The sequence below is a fragment of the Aulonocara stuartgranti genome (assembly GCF_965226115.1).
Source record: "Aulonocara stuartgranti genome assembly, chromosome: 18".
Taxonomy (NCBI): Eukaryota; Metazoa; Chordata; class Actinopteri; order Cichliformes; family Cichlidae; genus Aulonocara; species Aulonocara stuartgranti.
Genome location: NC_138954.1, coordinates 33,236,397 through 33,260,908, shown reverse-complemented (window position 1 = coordinate 33,260,908; position 24,512 = coordinate 33,236,397). Strand labels below are relative to the sequence as shown.

The following is a 24,512-nucleotide window of genomic DNA, read 5'->3' as shown; positions in this document are numbered from 1 at the left end:
TTGGATACTTACTAAAACAATGTATGAAAGTAATGAGAAAGTGGCCACTTTCATGAGTAAATCATGTAAGCCTCATATGATTTACATATAATCACAAGTTTTTACTATTTCTTTTCCATATGGGTAATGATCTTACAATCTGTAACGAATCGTAGTGAACAGATATCCACAAAGTATATTAAAACAAGTAATCTCTTTGCTAAACTTTATCGACTTGGAGAATGCGAATGTGAGCTTCTCGTTTGGTAAATTAGAGGAAAAAAAACTTTCTTTATCAACTTGAAAAAAAGAGCTTTGTTACTTTGGTCCAAATTGCTCACAAAAGGGAAACCGCATGTGTATTACTTTTGAACAGAGAAGGATTATTTATACCGTGTGAAACGTGTCTGCTGTAATACGGCTTTAGGTTTGAAGGTGCCTGAACTAATGAGCGATAAAAAGCAGGTACAAGAAAAATTATGGAGACAAGTGAAACCGAGAATAGGGTCGATATCCTATTCAGGTGATGTAAGTACTGGACATTTGTTTTGTTATGAAACTTGTTTCATCTGCTTTTGTTTAGTAAGCTAAAACACAACACTCATTTTAAGTTATTTAAAATGAAAACGACGGAATTTGAATGAAAACAACAGAATTTGGGAACAAACAATGGAATTTGAATGAAAAGAACAGAATTTGAACAAAAACAACGGAATTTGAATGAAAACAACAGAATTCTAAAAGAAACAATAGACTTGGAATAAAAGAGTAGAATTAGAATGAAATGAATAGCATTTGAATGAAAACAACGGAATTAGAATGAACAGACCAGAATTTGAATCAAAACAATGGAATTAGAATGAAAAGAACAGAATTTGAATGAAAACAACGGAATTTGAATGAAAACAACAGAATTTGAATGAAAACAATGGAATTAAAATGAAAACGACGGAATTTGAGAACAAACAATGGAATTTGAATGAAAAGAACAGAATTTGATCAAAAACAACGGAATTTGCATAAAAACAACAGCATTTGAATGAAAACAATGGAATTTCAATGAAATGAACGGAATTAGAATGAAATGAATAGAATTTTTAATGAAAACAACAGAATTAGAATGAACAGAACAGAATTTGAATCAAAACAATGAATGAATGAACAATGAATTCTAAAACAATAGAATTTGAATAAAAAGAGTAGAATTAGAATGAAAACAACGGAATTTGAAAACAAACAACGGAATTTGAATGAAAACAATGGAATTAGAATGTACAGAACAGAGTTTGAATGAAAGCAACAGAATTCTAAAACAAACAATAGAATTTGAATCAAAACAACAGCATTTGAATGAAAACAACAGAATATCAATGAAAAGAATGGAATTAGAATGAAATGAATAGAATTTGAATCAAAACAATGGAATTTGAGAACAAACAATGGAATCTGAATGAAAACGACGGAATTAGAATGAAAACAACAGCATTTGAATGAAAACAACGGAATTAGAATGAAAAGAAAAGAATTTGAATGAAAACAATGGAAGTTAGAAACAAACAACAGAATTAGAATGAAAACAACGGAATTAAAATGAAAACGACAGAATTTGAATGAAAATAATAGAATTTCAGAACAAACAATGGAATTTGAATGAAAAGAACAGAATTTGATCAAAAACAAAATAATTTGCATGAAAACAACAGAATTAGAACGAAAACAACGGAATTAAAATGAAAACAACAGAATTTGAATGAAAACAACGGAATTTGAATGAAAACAACGGAATTAAAATGAAAACAACAGAATTTGAGAACAAACAATGGAATTTGAATGAAAACGATGGAAGTTTAAAACAAACAATGGCATTTGAATGAAAACAACGGAATTTCAATGAAATGAACGGAATTTGATCAAAAACAAAATAATTTGCATGAAAACAACAGAATTAGAACGAAAACAACGGAATTAAAATGAAAACAACAGAATTTGAATGAAAACAACGGAATTTGAATGAAAACAACGGAATTAAAATGAAAACAACAGAATTTGAGAACAAACAATGGAATTTGAATGAAAACGATGGAAGTTTAAAACAAACAATGGCATTTGAATGAAAACAACGGAATTTCAATGAAATGAACGGAATTAGAATGAAATGAATAGAATTCAAATGAAAACAACGGAATTAGAATGAACAGACCAGAATTTGAATTAAAACAATGGAATTAGAATGAAAAGAAAAGAATTCAAATGAAAACAACGGAATTTGAATGAAAACAATGGAAGTTTAAAACAAACAACAGACTTAGAATGAAAACAACGGAATTAAAATGAAAACAACAGAATTTGAGAACAAACAATGGAATTTGAATGAAAACGATGGAAGTTTAAAACAAACAATGGCATTTGAATGAAAACAACGGAATTTCAATGAAATGAACGGAATTTGATCAAAAACAAAATAATTTGCATGAAAACAACAGAATTAGAACGAAAACAACGGAATTAAAATGAAAACAACAGAATTTGAATGAAAACAACGGAATTTGAATGAAAACAACGGAATTAAAATGAAAACAACAGAATTTGAGAACAAACAATGGAATTTGAATGAAAACGATGGAAGTTTAAAACAAACAATGGCATTTGAATGAAAACAACGGAATTTCAATGAAATGAACGGAATTAGAATGAAATGAATAGAATTCAAATGAAAACAACGGAATTAGAATGAACAGACCAGAATTTGAATTAAAACAATGGAATTAGAATGAAAAGAAAAGAATTCAAATGAAAACAACGGAATTTGAATGAAAACAATGGAAGTTTAAAACAAACAACAGACTTAGAATGAAAACAACGGAATTAAGAGTACCTCTGTCTAGTAGCAGAGCACTTTATTTTCAGTTTTCTTAAGTGAGAGAAGAAACTCTAATGTTTAATCATTTACTGTATTATGCTGCCAGTTTTACTTCTTCGAAAAAAATCAGAATCTGTAACAATCTTTACCAACACGTCACAGTAAGAGAACAATCGGAAATTGAAATCAGCCAAGAAAACTGCAATTGGTACATTTCTATTTGCAATTATAGCAATGGTCCCACATCGCAAAAATGGTATGGCCTGGATCTGGCCCACATACCGCAAAGAATGACGGCCCTTTGGTGGCCCAGATTTGTTTTGCCAGAGGTGGCCCACACATGGGTCAGCACAAGGCCAGTTGCAGACACACTGGTGGCCCTGTGCTGGCCCAGAACAGTTTCAGCTCTGGCCCCAGATGTCAGCCTAAGGTGTACCTTAATCAAGCCATGTAATAACAACATGTGCCGGAACACAATAGTGCAAAAAAGACATGACAAAACTCTGTTTAGACACAGAATGGACAGATTCTTATATAGCACTATTCTACTCTCCCGGATTACTGAAAGTGCTCTATACAACATTCACCCAATAACACTTTCTCTAAACCGAGTGCTGCCTTACTACATTCACACACATTCATACTCTCAACACGCAGCCTGGAGGAGCCAGGGATCGAACCACTAACCTTCCGATCAGTAGGTGACCAGCTCTACCTCCTGAGCTACAGCCACCCAGTGGTAAACATGAGTAAACCCTCAGTAGGTTTTGGATAAAGTTTACACTCACAAACCTGTCAAACCTGCATTTGAAACATTGGCAACCACAGCAATATAGTATTGCAACATAGCATTTGGGTCTTCTACCTAAAATAGGAAAATAGGAACATAAATAGTGCCATCATTGCCAGACTTGGCCAACATCAGGTTGACAGACACCCTGCCATGACACCAGTCAGTCAGAAGTGCCAGTTTGATGCTGGATCAGGGGAAGACCTGTTTTCTATGAGCCTGGGCCACATAAACCAAACCATAATCAGGCCAGATGTGGCATGCCATCACATAAACAGTGCCATCTACGCCAGGCCTGGCCCATATTTGGATGACATACCACTTAACATGCCAGAAGTCAGCCAGCAGTGCCGGGTTGACACCAGATCTGGGCTAGACCTGTCTGCTATGTGGGGTCCTGTTCTTTGATACCAAAACTTTGACTGATTTAACTGCCATAGGGTTCTGGCACAACACTGCAGAATCTGGGTTAAATTGATTGTGAAGGGTTCTTTAATAAAAAGGATCCAATACACCAGTATCCACAGACATTTATACTGACTAGAAGAAAAAGACTATATGCTAATACTGGCATAATTCTTTTTAGTGCTTAGGAACACCTCCGTCTGCAGCGAGAGAGAACTACATCAAGCCGTGACACCGATGAAGAAAGCATTATGAAGAATGACAAGGACATGTCCCATTTTTGCTGCTTCGTGAAAGCCCTGCTCCTACCAACTGCACTTATGCATCTGCGATGCAAGTTGGATCTCGTCCACTGTGTCAAATCACTAAGTTTTCACACTTGATTTCATTTGGGACAAGAGACATAGAGAGCTTAGTCTGGCTGATGAACAGGGTGGGAGTTACATTTGGACTGGAAGATTGTACATGACATCTTCCAAAGACATGTACCACTTCAAGTGGTTTATATGAAATGTTCTCCATCAGCACATTAAAATAATACATCACGGCTCCACCCTGAGTCTGAGTGACAAATTCATGGTCTGCACCTTTGTGAATATTGTAGAAGATAACAAACATGGCAGGCGTCATGCTTCTGGCCTGACAGCGCAGGCTCACTCTTTAAAAACTGCTGTGTGGTCTCGGGGGTTATAAACCTAGACACCAAAATGAGATGGTTTGATTCAGGAGCTGATGTCTGGTCAGGAACAGAACAGGACACAGTGATATGTTTCAAGTGATCTTTAAACCTGAAGGAGAGTTTTTCCAAATCTAAATCACGTATGGTTTCCGATTGTTATGAGCAGAGGAACTACCTCATCTTTTACATCATATTAAAACTGTCACATTCAACTTGTGATTCTGGTTCAGGATGTGTATTTCTACTATTACAATTATATATTTTTTTTATTATTATTAATGCGACAGTAGATTCATTTATGTTTGTGCCATTAATCTTTCCACCTTCATCTTCATCTAACAAATAATGTATTATTTTCAAATAAAGTTAATACTGAACATCACATACAAAACGCAGTAGATGAGCGCTTCCTTTTATTAAACTTCTAATTTCAAACACATAAACACAGAAGTCCAGTGACCCGAGGAGAGAAAACATCAGAAGTGACAATCTAATGTGCTCCTATTCCTCCTCAGGGCTGAGGTCTACCTACATCTCTGCCAGGTATTGACTCCACTCAGCACTGCTTAGTGTCCCAAAATGTGATCTGAGTCAAGATTGTTTTTTGCTGCCTAAAGGGAATAACACCAATACAGGAGAGAAGAAGTACTTTAGCCAGTTCCATACAGTATGGTGCCGTTCAGAAATATTATTAAAGGGCACCTGGCTGCAAGCCGTGTATTTGTTGGTCTTATGCGGTATTGTACATATTTTGTACAGTATACTGTACATATTTTGGATGAGTTTCAAGTATATAGTCTGAGGCTGGCCAGATTTAATGAAGAGGAGCAAAGGGGGTTAGTTCTTTGTCACATGAAGCCTTTTTAGAGGTGATTTGTGCTGTGGTGAGCGCATGTCTGTAGAACTGTTTGGCCTTATAGACTGTAGTTTGTGGAGATAAACCAACAGTTATTGAGATGTAAAGCTATTACATCTTTGTTGTTTTGATTGTTTATACCTTCAGTTGACCAATGGTTCAACGTTGAATTAGGTTATATCATTATAAACTGAAAAGCATCAAAAAAAAGTGGCGTCTCTTTCAGATTCATTTAAAACTATTAAGTTGAGAGCATAGTATTGTACCCTCATCAAAGGGAAAGACTGCATATATTAAAAATATTATTCAGTTTACTAATATCTATGAGCAAGGAGTCAAAATACATACGAGAGTACAGACGTTCTATTTTCCTTATGGGAATTACATATTCATATCATAATGGGGAATATACAACATACTAATATAATATTACTGACCTAATTATTATTACTGGACACTTTGTTAGGAACACCTCAATAGTAATAAGCTCGACCCCAACTCTTTTGTCTTCAGAACCACCTTAATTCCTCTTATCCTATTTATATGAACACACACTCAGTTGTCTAGCTTAGTGTTTCCCAACCACTGTGCCGTGGCACATAGGTGTGCCGTGAGAAATGATCAGGTGTGTCGTGGAAGATTCCACCTGATTAGTACTCTAAGCGCCCGGCGTGAGTAATGGGCAGAACATTTACATTCTCTACCACTAGAGGGCAGTACAACTACCTGCTCTAATAAAATGGGTTGCTAACTGCTAGTAAAACAGAAGAAGACGAAGAAGAATTACATAATAGTTATGCTGTGAGTGAGACGACGCAATATAAATAGATAAATATTTGAAAAGAAAAAGTAGTCAGTCTGACCTGGGTCCTGGAGAAAAGATGAAGATGATGATGAAGGCCCAGCCTGAGTAGTGGTCAGAAGAAAGCAAAAAAAGGTATACTGGGACAAACTGAGCTATACCTGGTGCGCCGGGGAAACTTTTTGTTTGGTGGTGTGTCGAAACACTGGTCTAGCTACTGCCATTGTTTATCTTTACAGTGATAAATGCGTGTGGCTTCTGGGACTCTGAAGGTAGTTGACAGGTATCAGGAAGCCAAACATGCACAGCGCTGGCAGCAGCTGAAATAAAATCTCAGATGTGGGAGGAGTTCAGTGAGGCCGTGGAAGCTGTGTGACTCAAAGAAATTCTGCCAAAGCATCATGTGACAAGGAGGAAGTCATTTCCTCTGTTCCTGTAGAGTTCTGTTGCTTTAACTGGAGACATAGTTAGATGGTGGAAGAACATCCATCCACAGAGAACACTTACGATGGATGGATGCTACATAAGTTACATCACAACCTACAGTCACTAAAAACAATATCTGATTGACCTGCTTGTTTCTACTTTCTCCACAACATCTGCTTTACTTCATAAGCATGTTGTCTGTTAACATTAAAAATCTGGACTGTTATAATATAAACAATAAATAATCAGCATATTGATTTTATAGATACCACAATCCTGGAGTATTTGACAAAGGATTTGCTAAAATAATTTGAAACTATTGTTACTTCAGTTTACTTTTTTAGTATCTAGTTTTATAAATTAGTACAGTTTGATACATTTGAGGGTTTTATTTGTTATTTCTTTTCTAATTTTCTGTTCTTTTATAGTTATTCACACTTGTCAGTCTTATTAAACTACTACACACTTTACCCACATTTTCTGTACTTGTATTGAGAAAATATATAAAAGTTAGAGCTACGAAGTTTTGGCTGTTAGTCTAAAGACAGAACTTTATGAAGCTCTGTCTGTAGATGTGATTCAGAGTCAGTGCTGATGACCCTTTTGTTTTCCATACTCTCTTTGCATCCCCGATATAAACATTGTCCCGGTCACACACCACAAACAGTCCCAGTTAAGTCTTGTCTTATACTGTGTGCACAAAACGCCTAAGGTGGTTCTATAAAGTAGCTCTACACCAAAACACACAGAAGTAAGCAGCAGCAATGACTGGCATGTCCTGTGTACTGCAGGTTTATGTATCAAGCTACAAAACTCACTACACGGGCTGTTTGGATGGTGCCCAGCTATTCTAGTCATTCCATCTTGGTGGCAATCTGTTCTGTCAACAACATCCTTGCTTTCCAACATTTTGCAGAGGAGACAAGTGACAAGAAGAAGCTAATTAATCTCACAATCATCTTGTGATTATTACGCTTTCACTTCCACAGGTGCCGCATGCTGCCTCTCCTCAGGAGAGCAATATATCAGCTAGATGGAGGAGGTCAGTCAGCACAGACCGCCAGCATCACTTGACTCTCTCGAAAGAAAAGATATTAAATGCACACAGGGCAGCTTCTGGCAGTGTGGACTGAGACAAGGCGTTAATTGATTAATGTGGAATCAGAACGCTAGGGCCCAGCCAGTTTACCACCCTCATTAGACAGATGAAAGGCTTGTTTATTAGCTCAGCAGTCACAAGACAACTACTAAAAATCACAGTAATATATGCAATGGGAGCTGACAGTGGTCCTGTATGGTGATGGACAGGAGAGGAATGTGTGCCTGTGCGGTATACTGTATCGGAATATCAGTGGCTTTGCTTGTAATAATAGGTGGTTGTTAAAAAAAATGGGACAATGACGGCATGTGTCATTCAAAAAGAATAAGAAACCTTTAAAGCATAAGAGATCAAAGACTGCAGAGTGAAGCAGCTAAAGTAGAAGAGATACCAACTGCCAACATTCCAACTCCTGAGAGCTTATGCCAGTGGTTCCCAAACTTTTTTTGCTGGGCCCCCCTTTGTTTTACAAGAAAAAAAGTTTTACATCTCCAAAATGTCAGGAGTAGTTAGTCATTATGAGATGTGTTTGTGAACTAAAAATCAAGAATGTGGGATACTGTTTGTCCGTGATTTAAACAGCCCAGCGCTGCTCCCGACGAAGGGAAAGCCAACCCTGCAGGGAGACCTACCTCGGCACCTGTGCAGGTGAAGCCAAAGGGCAGATTTGCTTCACCATGTTTTCTAGTCTTTGGCTTAGAATGAAGTTGGTTTGGAAACATATTCAGCGATGCTTCATCTCCTGCTTTGCGTTTGTGTGGGCGCCCCGTGCTAGCAGTGTCCAAGCGTTTTGTTTTCTTTCCCCCCTTTTCATCCCGCGCCCCCCCCTGCAATGGCTCTGCACCCCCCTTAGGGGGCGGGCCCCACACTTTGGGAAGGTCTGGCTTATGCAAACATTAGAAAGGAAATGTTGGAAAACAGGTGGTATTAGTATTAATTAGACAGGAAAAAGGGTGTGAAAACAGATTGAACAGATAATGCATCCCACCTGTCAATCTTTCAGCCCTGCAGTGATTATTTATCTTTGGTCTAACTACAGTTCTCTACATACGTGTCTATCAGTCACATCTAGCTAGCAGCCTCTTGTTGCAGCACACTGAACATTTTATATATGGAAAAAAGGAACAATTATAGACCAGTGTCACAGTGCATATTATGCATTGCAAGTACATCTATGTTCTTTTTTCAGTTCTAAAAGAAATTTACAGTAGAACATCCTCACAGGGATGAAAATACAGAGAAGGGTAAATAATTAATAGACTTAATAGAAAAAGGAGTTCCATGGAAACGAATATTTTAAGAGTTTTTCTTTGGATCCACCTGACACTAATTTCATCAAGAAGAAATTTGGGTTTTTTCCTGATGCTTTTGTCAAGGATTTGTAACACACTGCAACATAAAGCAGTCTTCTAGAACACGAGTTTTAGTTTAACATCATCCGGTAATGTCTAAAGGAAGGTTGTCACAACCAAATATTGATATTCCTTTTTGTGCTTTCCCACATGAGAGACCAGCATGAAAAAAATCTTATCTACACAACACATAATAAAATACCCACATGACTCTGACCCAAAATATCCATTCAGTCATCTCTTGGTGCATGATGGAAATTAGATATCTCCCTTTCTTACATTTCAGTGCAATGCTGGTGCTACTTACAGGTCTTCTTTCACAGTGTTTATCGTTTCTGGTGGTGAACAGCACAATACATACAATAAATACTTTACGTGTGACAGATTTCTCCAGCTAAATAAGCTTGAACAACGTCACAATGTAAAAAAATGTTTGAATAAACATTTAAAAAAATCAACACACTTTTAAGTTTTGTTTGCAGTGTAGAACAGGAAGCTTGTTTTGTTTAGCTGACCGTCCTCAATATTAGCATTTATGCTAATGCAAACCTCAGTGCAAGCAGTGGCAAATATTTAGTTGCACTCATTCAGGGCTAGAAAGTATGACAGCTAAAAGAGTCTTCCAACAACAAAAGAATAAAAAGTCAGGGTATATTGCTTACAGTGCATTACGCATTGAACTATGATGTGCACTAACATGTCCTGTGTTTGCAGCAAGGCACAGCTGACCATGCCCGAGAACAACTAATTTCAGAGGCGTGCAGGAGAAGTATTTCCAACTGGCTCCTTTCTATGTGGACTAGTGGCTCTAGCCCTTCGGAGGAGGCTTATTTCCATGACTAGTATCCCATTCTTTCATTCGCTACCCACAGCTTGTGGCCATAGGTGCAGTAAGAATGCAGATTGACCAGAAAATCAAAACCTTTGCTTACACTCAGACGGATACAACCTCCAGAACACTGCAGATGTTCCACCGATCCATCTGATGAAATTCCCACTCTTCTTTTCCCCTCATTCATAAACAAAACCCCAAGACACTTGAACTCCTCCACTTTAACTGAATTAACATTTTAAATAGCACATTTCTCAGCTTAAAAAGAGACTAATAGACAATAACATTATGGATAAGATATATTAGCTCCTGAGACAGACTGATTGATCTGGTTTCGATATTCCTTCCACATTTTTGAAGCTCGTGCAATTTTAGCCTGCAGTCTCAAACTTAATGATTTAAACCAAATGAGGAAAGTCAATAAATGTACTCCTGCATGTGTTTTCCATAATGCCTGAATAATATTTACTTGTCTGAGCAACTGTTTATCATGCATACTGTATATAATTGGCTGGAAATGCTTGCCTCTATATAAAAAGCATTTTCCCATTTAAAAAACTCTCACAAACTCTTCTGCCTCTCGTTGAGATGCATTACAGGCAAGAAGAATACTGGATTGCATAAATAGCATCTTCCAAACCCACCTCAAAGGCTCTACTCAAGTGTATCAAAGTACTTGAAAAGAAATTAAATTGTTAGGACTGATGGTGCCTGACAGCTTATCAATAGAAGTGGGGGATTTAGCAGAAGCAAAACACTAGCAGCCAGTGCTAAGATTCTGCAAATAACAAGAATGCTATTGCTGAAACCCCCAACAGATGGAGAACAAAACAAACCTGGCTGCTACATTTCCTGGTTGCTAAGCACCACCTGGAGTTAATGAATGTGTTGTCAGGCTAAGAGGCATATGAGACAAGAGGCAAAGTCAAAGTGTCTACTCAGAAGCATTAGAGAGTACCAATCTGCTGAGACTGCCGATCTGCTATTTGTCCTTGTGGGTCATTGTGGCATGCAGTTGTGTTTATACTTAGACTACACACACAAAGTTAAGTTGGAATATTAACTAGTAAAAAAATCCCAGGTGACCACAAGTCGAAAAAGCCTGACTGTTTGGATCTGCTGACCGTACTAACTATGCTCTCATATCAGTCATAAAAAGTTATATGAAGGCTGTATGGTGCCCAGTAATACTTTTGATTAGATTTTCAGCAAAACCTGAGGTACTGCAGGCAGTTTTATAACAGAAAAAAAGGACTCACCACACATCCAGTGGAATCAAGCTTGCGGTCTGATATACAGCGGAAATTGCGACTGCAGCCACCGTTGTCTTTGGTGCAGTCTCTGACAGGTCCAAAAGAGTCCAGGAGAACCTCCAAAGAGTCAAACGATGAACTGATCATCAACTCCTCTCTGCAAATACAAAAGCAATACACAAAAGTAATTACCTTCAGCCAGGTGTATCTGTGGGGCTTTCAAAAAGTATATTTCATGACTTCTTTTTAATCGCCCTGAAAGTGAAATTTTTTATACTGGATGCATTTCCTGGCACAACCTTTAGAATAGAATAGAATAGAATAGAATAGAATTCAACTTTATTGTCATTCCACATGCAGGTACAGGGCAACGAAATGCAGTTTGCATCCATCCAGAAGTGCTTTAGGCTACGTTCACACTGCAGGCGAAAGCGCATCAATTCCGATTTTTTGGACCCTATGCGACCCATATCCGATCATGGTGTGACAGTGTGAACAGCACAAATCCGATATTTTCAAATCCGATCTGGGTCACTTTCGTATGTGGTACTGAATCCGATACATATCCGATGTCTCAGAAAGCGACTGCTGTGTGAACGGTCAAGTCGCATTAAATCCGTCTTTTACGTCACTGACACAAGACAGACGCCAATTATCAGCGCCAGAGAAGACATCGTGAACGCTTCCTGGCCATCCGGTGAAACTGCTGGGAAGACAACGTTGGAGAAACATTAACATTTTATTTGTACTGCATAACCTGCAGGTTCTGACAGAAATCTGCAACTATCCTTTGAAGCAGCGCTCCTCTAAAACAGCAATAAGGATCATTATTAGGTTATCTACATTATTATGTAAATAACAAAATAACTTAAAGCAAAAATCGGGAAACATGAAGTCCGAAGTCTTTACATTAAGGGCCATCAGTCAAACAATACTGTTTGCTCTGGGTCTAAACAGAGCGCGTTGTGTATGACGTCTTCTTTTGCGCATGCGGGCCGCTTTGAGCGTTCACACTAGAGCGCGTTTGCTGTCGCATTTTATTTGTAGTGTGAACGAGCAGACAAAAAAAATCGGAATTGAGCATTAAGACCTGCAGTGTGAACGTAGCCTTAGTGATATAGATATATTACAATATATATTAGCAATAATATAGATATGTAAGTATATTACAGAAATGGGTCTATTATGGTATGTTATAATGTACACGGTATGAAGTATGTTGTGAATATTCTATAACTATAAGTATGTACAGGCTGTAGTGAGTACAAGCTATGTACAGGATATGAACAGGATATAAATATGAAAAACTATACAGAATATGAAATAAATAACTTTACAGAATCTGAGATATACAGCTATACAGAAATGGGAACTATGCAAGTTGTAAACAGTTGTAGGATTAAAGATTATCGAATGTACAGAATGATTATTTACACAGAGCTATACAGTAGTGCAGTTAAGATAAGTGAGATATAATTCCTACAGAGGCTATATAAAGTGCTGGTGGTTGTGAGTGGTGGTTCAGTCCATGTTATTATTGTGTTTGAGGGTACAGTTGTCCATTGTGGGTGTGTGTATGTTCAGTCCATGAGTTAACGTGGGTCAGATGTCAGGAGGCAGAGTTCAGGAGTCTGACAGCTGTGGGGAAGAAGCTGTTCCGGTACCTGGTGGTCTTAGTCCGGAGGCTCCTGTAGCGCCTCCCAGAGGGCAGGAGGGTGAAGAGTCCATGTGATGGGTGACTGGGGTCTTTGATGATTTTCCCAGCCCTTTTCAGACACCGCTTCCTGTAGATGTCTTTTATGGCAGGAAGTGGTGCTCCAGCGATGCGCTGGGCAGTTTTCACGACCCTCTGCAACGCCGTCCGAGGCAGAGCAGTTCCCGTACCAGACTGTTATACAGTTGGTCAGGATGCTCTCGATGGTGCAGCGATAGAAGTTCACCAGGATGTCTGAGGACAGGTGGTTCTTCCTCAGAGTCCTCAAGAAGAAGAGGCGCTGGTGAGCCTTCTTGACCAGCTTGGAGCAGTTGGTCGTCCAGGTGAGATCCTCGGAGATGTGGACTCCCAGGAACTTGAAGCTGCTCACACGCTCCACAGCCGTCCCCTTAATGTGGATGGGTGGATGTGGGTCAGCATTCCTCCTGGAGTCCACGATGAGCTCCTTGGTCTTCTCAGTGTTGAGCAGCAGGATGTTTGTGTCGCACCACTCAGCCAGACGATCCACCTCCTCCCTCCCTCATCGTTGTCACTGATGAGGCCAATCACCGTGGTGTCATCTGCAAACTTAATGATGGTGTTGGAACCATCAGCAGGCCTGCAGTCGTGGGTGAAGAGGGAGTAGAGGAAAGGGCTCATCACACAGCCTTGTGGTACACCGGTGTTCATCGTGATTGTAGATGAGCAGCGGTTATCCAGCCGGACATGTTGGGGGCGGTTGGTCAGGAAGTCCAGTAACCATTTGCAGATGAGGGAGCTGATGCCCAGGTCTGTCAGTTTCCTGATGAGCTGTGAGGGGTGGATTGTATTGAATGCTGAACTGAAGTCTATAAACAGCATTCTGGCGTAGGTGTTGTTGTTGTCCAGGTGTGAGAGGACAGAGTGCAGTGCGATGGAGACTGCATCCTCTGTGCTCCTGTTCTGGCGGTATGCGAATTGGTGGGGGTCCAGGGTGGGGGGGAGACAGGATTTGAAGTGTGCTAGGACCAGCTGCTCTAAGCACTTAGTGATGATGGGGGTGAGTGCTGGGTTGTCTGCCATCTGTTCTGCGTTTTTACAACTCTAAATTAACTTTCTTTAATGAATGGTAAAGTTACTTTCATACACATGTATAAAGTTACTTTGGCTCAGGACTGAACTGAATTTATAACAATGCCAAACTGCCACTTTTCTAGGACGCTTCCTGGAAACAGCTGCCAAATGAATTCCATCACATGTTATCTCTGAGGTTGGTTTTTTGCGTGACTTAAACTTAGACTGGTTCTCTGACAGCTTGGATGCACTACACAAACTTTGCATCAATTGAGCAACTGAGCTCTAGTCCAACATGACTAAACAGTACAAACCTACTATGCCTAACTTTTAAAGAAATATTGCATTTAAGTGTCTACTACTCTTGTTTTAATGACCTTGTAGTACCATATCACCCTATTAGAGCACTTCGCTCTCGCTCTGCAGGCCTACTTGTTGTTCCTAGAGTATTTAAAAGTAGAATGGGAGGCAGAGCCTTCAGTTTTCAGGCCCCTCTTCTGTGGAACCAGCTTCCAGTTTGGATTCAGGAGACAGACACTATCTCTACTTTCAAGATTAGGCTTCAAACTTTCCTTTTTGCTAAAGCATATAGTTAGGGCTGGACCAGGTGACCCTGAATCCTCCCTTAGTTATGCTGCAATAGCATAACTGGACTGCTGAGGGATTCCCATGATGCATTGACTGAATATGTTTAATAGGCCTCTCTGCATTGAATCATACTTGTTAGTAATCTTTGGATCTCTTCCACAGCATGTCTTTATCCTGTCTTCCTTCTCTCATGCCAACCGGTCGCAGCAGATGGCCCCGCCCCTCCCGGAGCCTGGGTTAGGGTAGGCTACCTTACAATATAAAGCACCTTGAGGCAACTGTTGTTGTGATTTGGTGCTGTACAAATAACATTGAATTGAATTGAATACTACTCCAATTTTTCCTCAAGATATGAGGAGCTACTGCCCAACAAAATGTGTAAGAAAGGCAGTTTCCAGAGCAACGATATTTCATAAAGGAAAGGAATTTAAAGATTTTAATGAGGATTTTTTTAACCGAACTTTGTTTTAAATAATAAAACTCTGTTATAGTACCTTTTTCATTGCCAGAGCTCACATCACTAACCATGCTGCAATAACCATCCATCTTCTTCTTCTGGCTGCTCCCTTTATGGGTTGCCTCCTTCTCACCCTTTCCCCAGCATCGTCTTCCATCACACTGACCCTCTGCATCTCCACCTCCAGTCTTTTTGTTATAACCACCACCTTCCCCAAGTCATACATGATAGCAAGCATTCAGCATCCTTTGCTGTAAATCTGTTTGTTCTGTCATAAATCACCCCTGACCCTCCTCTCACCTACTCCACCCTGTCTGCCCTCTCTTCTTCACTACTCTCTACTGCTCTATTTGAAAGATTGAACTGTTGAATTCAAATGTTATGCTATGGAAAAATATATGAAATGATTCTTATAAACTTTTTTTACATCACATAATTATTATTATTAATGTTATTTAGGGCGATCGTGGCTCAAGAGTTGGCGGTTCGCATTGTAATCAGAAGGTTGCCGGTTCGAGCCTCGGCTCAGACACTCTCGGTCGTTGTGTCCTTGGGCAAGACACTTCACCTGCTGGTGATGGCCAGAGGGGAATTGTAAAGCGCTTTGAGGGTCTCAAAAAGCGCTGCATGAATGCAATCCATTATTATTTAAACCAACTGTTAACTGTATATTTCTGTACATTTAAGTATTATTATTCATATTGCCGCATTCATTGACCTTGTTTATAGGTAATTTCATTGTTTAATCACATTAAAATGTTCCTAATTTAATGTTTAACTCATTCACTGCCAGCCATTGGCAGTGAATGAGTTAAACCCATTGACTCATTCACTGCAATTGACAGCTATAGACGTCAATGGCAGTGAATGAGTTAAAAGCACTTGAAAAAGGCAAAATCCCATGTAAAAGTAGGGCAACAAACTGTATTGTCATTACTGAAAATAACTGTATTTCATGTGAAAGCTATTTTCTGGTATTATTCTGGCGCCCCAGCTGCCGGGATATTACTGTTTCTTTAGGATTTTTTTTTTTACGGTGTGGTTCAGAGCTGTACCCTGATGTAATCCCACAGCCAGCTTGAAACCTTTGTCTCTCATACCACACCCCTCATCGCCGTGTTATTGTCCTCCACCTTCACATACTTCATCGCTCCTCCTGACTTCCTCATGCAGTCCTACAGTTCCTCTCTTGGCACCTTATCATATGCTTTCTCTGGCTCCACAAAGACACAGTGTAGCTTCTGACCTTCTCTGTACTTCTCCAGCAAAGCTCCTCTTCCTCAGCATGAAGCCATACTCCTGCTTCTTAACCCAGCTTCATCTCTTTCCCACAGCCTCATGGTGTGGCTCACTTATTCCTCTCTAGTTACTACAACTGTGCATATCAGCCTTGTTCTGGAAAATCAGTACCAGTACACTTCCATTCCCCAGGCATCCCACCATAGGTATATCATCTGTCAATGATCTGTCAGCAATCTTTTATATGACTGGCAGCTTGTTCTGCACCAAATATTCCACATCGATAAGCTGTAAGGACAACTGGACATGTTTTTAGGGTGAGGACGATCTAATCTAGCGTTCCCTTCCACAGAGGTGGCGATCCTAGTGACTTAAATAATTACCATCCCTTTTAAAATGGCCTTACCTAGCAAAAATCCCTAATAAATTATTATCTAAAACTGTATTTGGGATCAAATAACATTTTACAACCAGAGCAGTCAGAATTTAGATATTTTCCCAGCAGAGCTGTAGCATATATGCTTAATTATATTACTGCAGCTCTCCATAATTACCAGTAATGCACTGTACTTTTCATAGACCTCATATGATTCAGTGGATAATGACATTTTAGTAGATGAGCAGTCCTTTAAATGGTTCTAAGACAATCACAAGTCCAAAACTATGTGCATTGTATTAACAGCTTCACAAAAACCATCATATGGTCCATATTCACTTACCACCTAACCCTAACACCTATGAAGAAAATGAAAGACACACATTGGATGTTTGTATAGAAACAGATCCTGTTTCTCATTCATTAGTTGTACGATCACTGTACAATCCACAGTTTTGACTAAGCTTCATTATAGTCATATCTTTACAATACGACCATAATGAAGCCTCTTGACTCATAAGAGCTTACCACAGGTGTTTCTTTCTTACTCACCATTATATGAAAAAGTGAAATCGTCCTGAACACAGAACATGATACAAATTTAGAAAGCTCTCCTCTACAGATTCCTTGCTTACCTCTGCTCTTTGATTACATTAAAGACAGCGTCTGCAATGTAAGGTTGGAGGACTTTTTTAACACTAACTGCACAATAAATAAATAAATTCTTCACTTTTAATAAACATGAAGAAATAAACAAAGTAAAATGCAGCTGAAATATGTAATTGGTATAAACTGAATGCATACAAATGAATTCAATTGTATTTTCACTACACTCTTTTACATAACATAATACATTTACATATAATTAAATTAATTATTATGTAAGTGTGGACATTTTTGTTCATACTGAACTGAAAAATGTCTTTGCTATCGATAAATCAACCAAGCCACATAAACAATGAAACTTCACATTTTTAAAACAGGCTCGTTACTTTAGGTTTCTCGCGTTTCTACTCGGAGGTTACAGTAGGAGTGCATGTGTCGCGGTACTTCAGCATCTAGCTATTGCGACTGAAAAGGAGTGAGTATAAAACAGAGTGACACTTTTTAAATTGGCAGGTATATAGAAATGCAACGTTTCTATTCGCCCAACAAACATCAGCACACAAACTATTTTTGCGCCATGTGTGGTCGGCTAAAGGTCCAGCTGCTGGACACAGTGAGAACTTTACTCAGAGATGGAGAAAGACGTGAGGCAGAGAGGACAGAAGGAAGAAGAGAGGTTAGATTAAAAGGTAAAGGACGCTCAATAAACTGCAAATTTAAAGCTTACTTCTACTGTTGTCATTTATAATCACATACTGAATTTCCACAAGATGTGTTTTGATAAATTATGTAATTTCATACTGTGATACAAAACTAAGCCTGTAGTTTTTTTTACTTTTACTTGCATAAAGAAGTAGATTTAGTACTTCAACTTCACTTGGAGTATTTTTAAAAACAGGTATTTGTACTTCTACTTAATTAAAAAATGTCTGTACTTTTACCACCTCTGATTATTGAACATGTACTGTATAATGTGCCTGTCTGTATTTTTCCTTGCTTTGTTTGGACATTGTTCCCAATCTTAGTGAGACTGTTTGTTTAATTAAAGGATTTATTATAATATCCTTCTGAAGAATCAATACTGTTTTAAAAAGCGCACGAAATGCTAACTTCAAACAAACTAACACTTCAACATCCAATTAGCGATGCCTCGATGTCAGGAATGTTCCATTCACTCTCATTAGAACTGATTAGGTTATCACATTTCTTTAGATCACATTTCAGTCTGGCAGGAAAATGAGGAACTGTCAGAGCAGTGCTTCAACAGTCTGCTTTGCGAGACATGTTCTGACACTCTGCTCTCATTTTTCTCATAAAGAGATATCTTCTTTCATGAATTACAAACACCTGCATGTTTAATTCATTCTGTGTAATCATCATGAGAAAAGCAATGAGTTTTTACAGCACAGTTGTTATGCAAAATAGCAGACTTGTGAGATAAGACACACCATGAATTCATTGCTTTAACCTTGCTCAGAGCACTCGGAGTAACTACGATTTATTTATTTATTTATTATTTTTGCCGGTAAACCTCTTGCAAGGTCAATGAGCAGATCATCCAGTAGAGGGGCACAAGTGTAACTACTTGAGATGGTTGAGGATGAAGAACAAAGCAGAGTGGACTGCTGCTTTTCCTCACAGAATCTAAATCAGTAGCTATTTTTTCAGAGGAATAGTGCTGCTGGTGATAAAGAAGAACTGGTGTAATAGCCTTGCCATGAACCTTGGCTTAGCAGGGAAATTGATGACTTCTGTGGAACTAAAAGAAATATTTAGTTTTCAACTTCCCTAACTCCCCTCTAAATTCCCTGGTAGAAAAGGAAGCGAGTTTCCTTCCCTTTCACACTCAACTTAATGTTATCTTACAAACCAATTTTTCCATTATAATTGCCCACTGCTTTATTGTCATTTATTCAGAGGGAACCTATTGAAGAGAGCTTCAGCAGATGATGAAACTAACTGCAAGTTCGAATGCTAGGATATTTTAGAACCCTAATTAAAGTCAAATCACACCCAAAATCTGTGGGTGACACTACTGTGTTTACCATTAAACATCCCACAAGAAAAGAAAAAAAGGTTCAAAGCTTTGTTGGTGAGTCTTTGAGGCTACTACAACATTCATTATATCCCAAAGTATCAAAGCGCTGGAAAGAATGATCATCATAATGTCCATTTGGGAGCAAATATTTGGGCGTTTGGATGTCAAAACCAATTTAATGCAGACAGGACAAACATTTAGATTAAAGAAAGAACGATCTGATTACAACTATCTGAAATGCTTTCGCCCAACTATGTCTGCCAAACTGAATTTAGGGTGAGGATAGCACAGGAGAAATGTTAAAGGCTTTTTTATTTCAGGAAACGGTTTCAGTATTACACAATTTTGTTGTACAACAGTGGAACATGCTACGAGCTTTCATGCGGAGACTATTTTAAAGAAAAATTCTCAATTAATTAACGAAACATGCAATTTGTTTAGGTTTTTCATCGGGGAATAAAATGATGGTCTCAAAAACTAACACATCAAATGATACACTTGTAAGACTCATGACTTTCCCTAAACTCTTTTACATGTTTCATTACATCCCATGTGCAATGTTTCTGGTGCTCAACATTAAAAAGGAGTCATCCCCTCCAGGCATTAAACATGGAACAATACGATCACGAGATCTCTCTCTGTAAAACAAGGTGGTGTTTGATGGGAAGGAAGTCCTAAAAGTTTCAGCTTTTCTGTTGGATTACAGTTTTCCAGATTCAGATCAGATTATAATCTTTTAATTGGCACTGACAATGGATCCAAACACACTTATCTAATTAGAACGACAGACGACAGACAATTAAAACGGTTATCTGACGTAAGTGATGTTACGGTCAGAACACCATCGCTTTATTAAGTCATTGGAATGGCTTACCTTGTTTAAATTCTCACCAGAAAAGCAAAACAAACAGGTTAAAACACAGTTAATTATCCTGATTTTATTAAGAGCTTCTGCTGAAATAGTTCTGCGTTATGTAACAAACACACTGGATTTAAAAACCAAAAAAGTCACACTGGTAACGTTGAACAAGGACGTGGTGGGGCGTGGTCTGCGGTGCCGTGCGGACGCACCTGCACGACATCCGCAATCACGCCCGCCGTGTTAAAACACGGGGACTCAGGGGTTGGTGTGGGGTTGTGGTGGTGTGATGCAAATATTAAATAAAGATGGCTCAAAACATGGATCTGTGGTCCTGTCGTGCCTTAATTCCACCACAAAGGACATGTCATATATTTATAGAGACAGCTGCCTGCTTTTGAAATATAAACTGAATGTAAGCCTCAATTATTGGAACCATTAACATGAATGAAACGGTTATAAGTAAATGTGTGATTAAATGCCAAGTTATACCCTGCAGTGGACTTATTTTTGTTCAGACAGTAGGGGTGCAACGATATTCGTATCGATATTGAACCGTTCGATACAGTGCTTTCGGTTCGGTACGCATATGTATCGAACAATACAACATTTGTAATTTATTTTATCAACTTTCCTTCTGACGATGCTGTCTGTGTTGAGCGCTCAGTGAATCTGCGTTCGACTACTCCGCCTAGGCTGCACTGTCGAGCGCAGATCCACTGAGCGCTCAACACAGACAGCATAGTCAGGAGGAAGAGCGCAGGGCAAGCTAGCGAGACAGAAGTTAAGCTCTCCTTGCAAGATGGACCTCCCCCACCCTCATTCAGATCTGGCGTTTGGAATTATTTTGGTTTTCATGTGACGTATGACCCTGAAGGTAAGCGAGTCATGGACTAAAGTAAAACAGTATGTTGGATGTGCCATGCAATGCTTAATTACATTGGTGTGAACTAGTGTGTTAGCGCAGTTAGCTCGTTAACGTGTTGGCCGTCTAGCCCCATGCACGGGGCGATCGGCGGTAGCTCGTTAACGGAGATTTGCCGTGTTGTGGCGTTAAGGTCATTTCAACGAGATTAACCTGAAAGCACTAGTGGGAACACAACGAATATGACTGCACATTTACGCCGACATCATCCTAGTGCAAAGACAAAAACAACAAGCATGCTACTAACTTTAGCCGAGTCATTTAGACAGCTGTTATCACGTGATTCTCCTTATGCTGCTGAGAATATAGCCCAGAAGAAGCGGATAGTATCCGGTTGTTCAGTCTGACGTCACTAGCCGTGTCTGGGTCTAAACTCCGCTGCAGGTCCATATATCAAACGATCACTGTGGCATTACTGAGAGTTGAAAAACTGTCTAAAGTCTTTCATCTTTAATAAAATGATCAGCGTTCTGCTCTACCAGGTGTAACAATTGAGTTTAACATCCAGGCATCCATGAAAACGGAATTTATGACATTTAACGGAGTTAGAAGTTAGCAGGGAGTTAGCTCGCTAGCTTCTATCTAAATACAATATAGCATGTCCTGACTGCAGGGTTTTGGAAACAAATTCAAACGTACAGCTCTGTTATCACTTCCAGCATAAATGAAGACAGAAAACTAAACAGCAGTGACGTTTGTAGGGTTACTGAAGTTTGGCTAGCTGGTATATAATGATGTGCTACGTGACCGCTAGCGACATAGCTATGTTAGCATAATATAAACAAGCTAACTTTTTTTCCACTCGATAAAAGTTAACGTGAGTTTTCTCGGTGGTCAGAAACAAATGTAATCGCATGGCAGGATGCTGTAAAAGGACCAAACTTCAGCCAGGAGAACAACTGAGATAATCCATCCACAATACGAGGTTAGTCATTCATATACTGCTGCATGGGCTGGGCTGTAGTTACATCCTAAGGTTTTAAAAACTGAGCTTAAATAAATGATTAGCGGTAATAAAAGCCGAGGGAGGTCAACAGTGATCACTGACTGTTTTAGGAGCTTTTTGAGATCAAATAGAAGAAAATACATAACATTAAACATGTTAACAACATAAAAGCCATATTAAACGCAGACTACTTTAGACCCGGAAGTAGGATTCGTCGCGTCATCACTGAACAACCGGATAGCTTTTATTTTGGAAAGAGACATTTCTCTGTAATAAACTCTCTTTTCCAAAGATGAGTGATTCCTCAATCAGATACAGGGCTTGCAAAATCGCTAGCCCGACGTCCCGGAGCTAGCGATCTTTCCAGTCGGGCTACAAAAATCTCTCTGCCCTGCCCGTCGGGCTATTGTAGGAAAAATATATGTCAATGCTTTTGCATTCTTTCAGAAATGTAGCTGGGTAATTATGTCATTGGCATCGGTGAGCCACTGTCAATATGTGACATATTGAAATCGCGTTTGAATTTGCGCTTGTTTTTTTGCTTTCACTTTGCAATGACAGCACTGATCTGTGAGTGATGATAATTTGTGCACCAATTCCTCTGACATCGTCTTATTAATCGTTAGCTTACTATGCAAACATGACAAGTGAAATCTCCCGCAGCTTAAACATGTGAGAGGTTGATCACGCAGAGAATCGCTGAGCTTATGTGAGTCGTGTGTAAAAGTAGCAGTATATATATTTTAGTTCTGCTGAGCCAAATAAGACAGGTCAGGGTGAAGAAGTGACAGCCAAAGAAAAGCTTACCACAAAACGGAGAAGTTATGACAAATGAGACTATAAGGCAAAAAGAAAGTGCAGCTTTATGGTTTCATGGACAAAAGAATTTCTGTGGCTGCAATATGACGAGCTAAATAACCAGGGCTGCACATAAGTGGTCCGCAGGTGCGCATTCGCTGTCAAAATAAAAAACGCGCACAAGGGTTAGGGTTAAATTTAAAAACTGTACTTTTGAGTTAAAATATATATTTATAATTTTAATAAATGACAAATTAAAAAGGCATGAACATTTTTTTGTATCGAAAAAATATCGAACCGTGACACCAAAGTATCGAACCGAACCGAACCGTGAATTTTGTGTATCGTTGCACCCCTATCAGACAGGGAGGTGAAACTCACCATCAACAAATGAAAGGAAAAATATAGCGTCTTTCTGAATATGACTTCCTAATATCATTGATACAGTGACAATTACAATGACAGCTGATTGGCTCTCATACAACACACATAGAAATACATACGTTTTTGGGAATAACATCTCAAAACAATGCAAACACATATAAATAATAAAGTATTTCCAAAATTCTTACTGATTTTTCATCCAGTCATTTTAATTATGACGCCAGCTAATCAATATGAACATGACATATTGACAAATTTATAATCAAACACGTTTGAACACAGTTCAAAAGAGTGCAACAGCATGTTCAAGAAGTCTGTGAAGGTTCTCAGTCATCCAGGTCATCGTAGTCAAAGGAGCTTGCAAAGAAAAGCGTCTGGACTTCTTTAAGTTGCTTGAAGACGTTTCACCTCTCATCCGAGAAGCTTCTTCAGTTCTAAGGTCAAATGGTGGAGAGTCCCAGATATAAACCTAGTGGGAGTGACCCCCCACAGAGGGACAAAAGGACCCCCTGATGATCCTCTAATCGCCTGAGTCAAGGTGGGAAACTGGGCGTGGGTCCCAATCAGCCAGAGTTTCGGGTGTGTTCATTGTGAAACCTGGCCCCACCTTATCATGCGAATTCCTGAGGTCAGATGGCCCAGGATGTGAGTGGGCGTTAAGGCGTCTGGGAAGGGATCTCAAAACTGGATTATAGATGACAGAGAGTTGGTGTCGTAAACCACCGCCTCTGTTCAAAGATGGTCGCTCACAGTGGACATAGATGGCTTCTTTCACTCCTCTTTCAAACCATCTGTCCTCTCTGTCCAAAATGTGAACATTGGCATCCTCGAAAGAGTGACCTTTGACCTTTAGATGCAGATGGACTGCTGAGTCTTGTCCTGTGGAGGTGGCTCTTCTGTGTTGTGCCATGCGCTTGTGAAGTGGCTGTTTGGTCTCTCCAATGTAGAGGTCTGAGCATTCCTCGCTGCACTGTACAGCATACACCACATTGTTAAGTTTGTGTTTTGGCGTTTGGTCTTTCGGGTGAACCAGTTTCTGTCTGAGCGTGTTGCTGGGTCTGAAATACACTGGGATGTCATGCTTGGAGAAAACTCTCCTGAGTTTCTCTGATACACCGGCTACATAGGGGATGACAATGTTGTTGCGTCTGTCTTTCTAATCCTCCCTCGCTGGTGTCTGGTCTTCTTTTCTGTGCCTCTTTGCTGACTTTAAGAAC

The 24,512-nt window shown here is 39.3% G+C and overlaps 1 protein-coding gene across 7 annotated transcripts in view; it reads right to left on the bottom strand.

Annotated features, from left to right (window-relative positions):
• The window catches only part of astn1 (astrotactin 1), a 488,070-nt gene that overhangs the window by 252,425 nt on the left and 211,133 nt on the right, over window positions 1-24,512 (bottom strand). For all 7 annotated transcript variants that reach the window (XM_082514225.1, XM_082514227.1, XM_082514228.1 and 4 more), the window contains one exon: window positions 11,340-11,490. In XM_082514225.1, coding sequence (XP_082370351.1) covers window positions 11,340-11,490 — 151 coding nt within the window. The remainder of the gene's footprint in view (window positions 1-11,339; window positions 11,491-24,512) is intronic.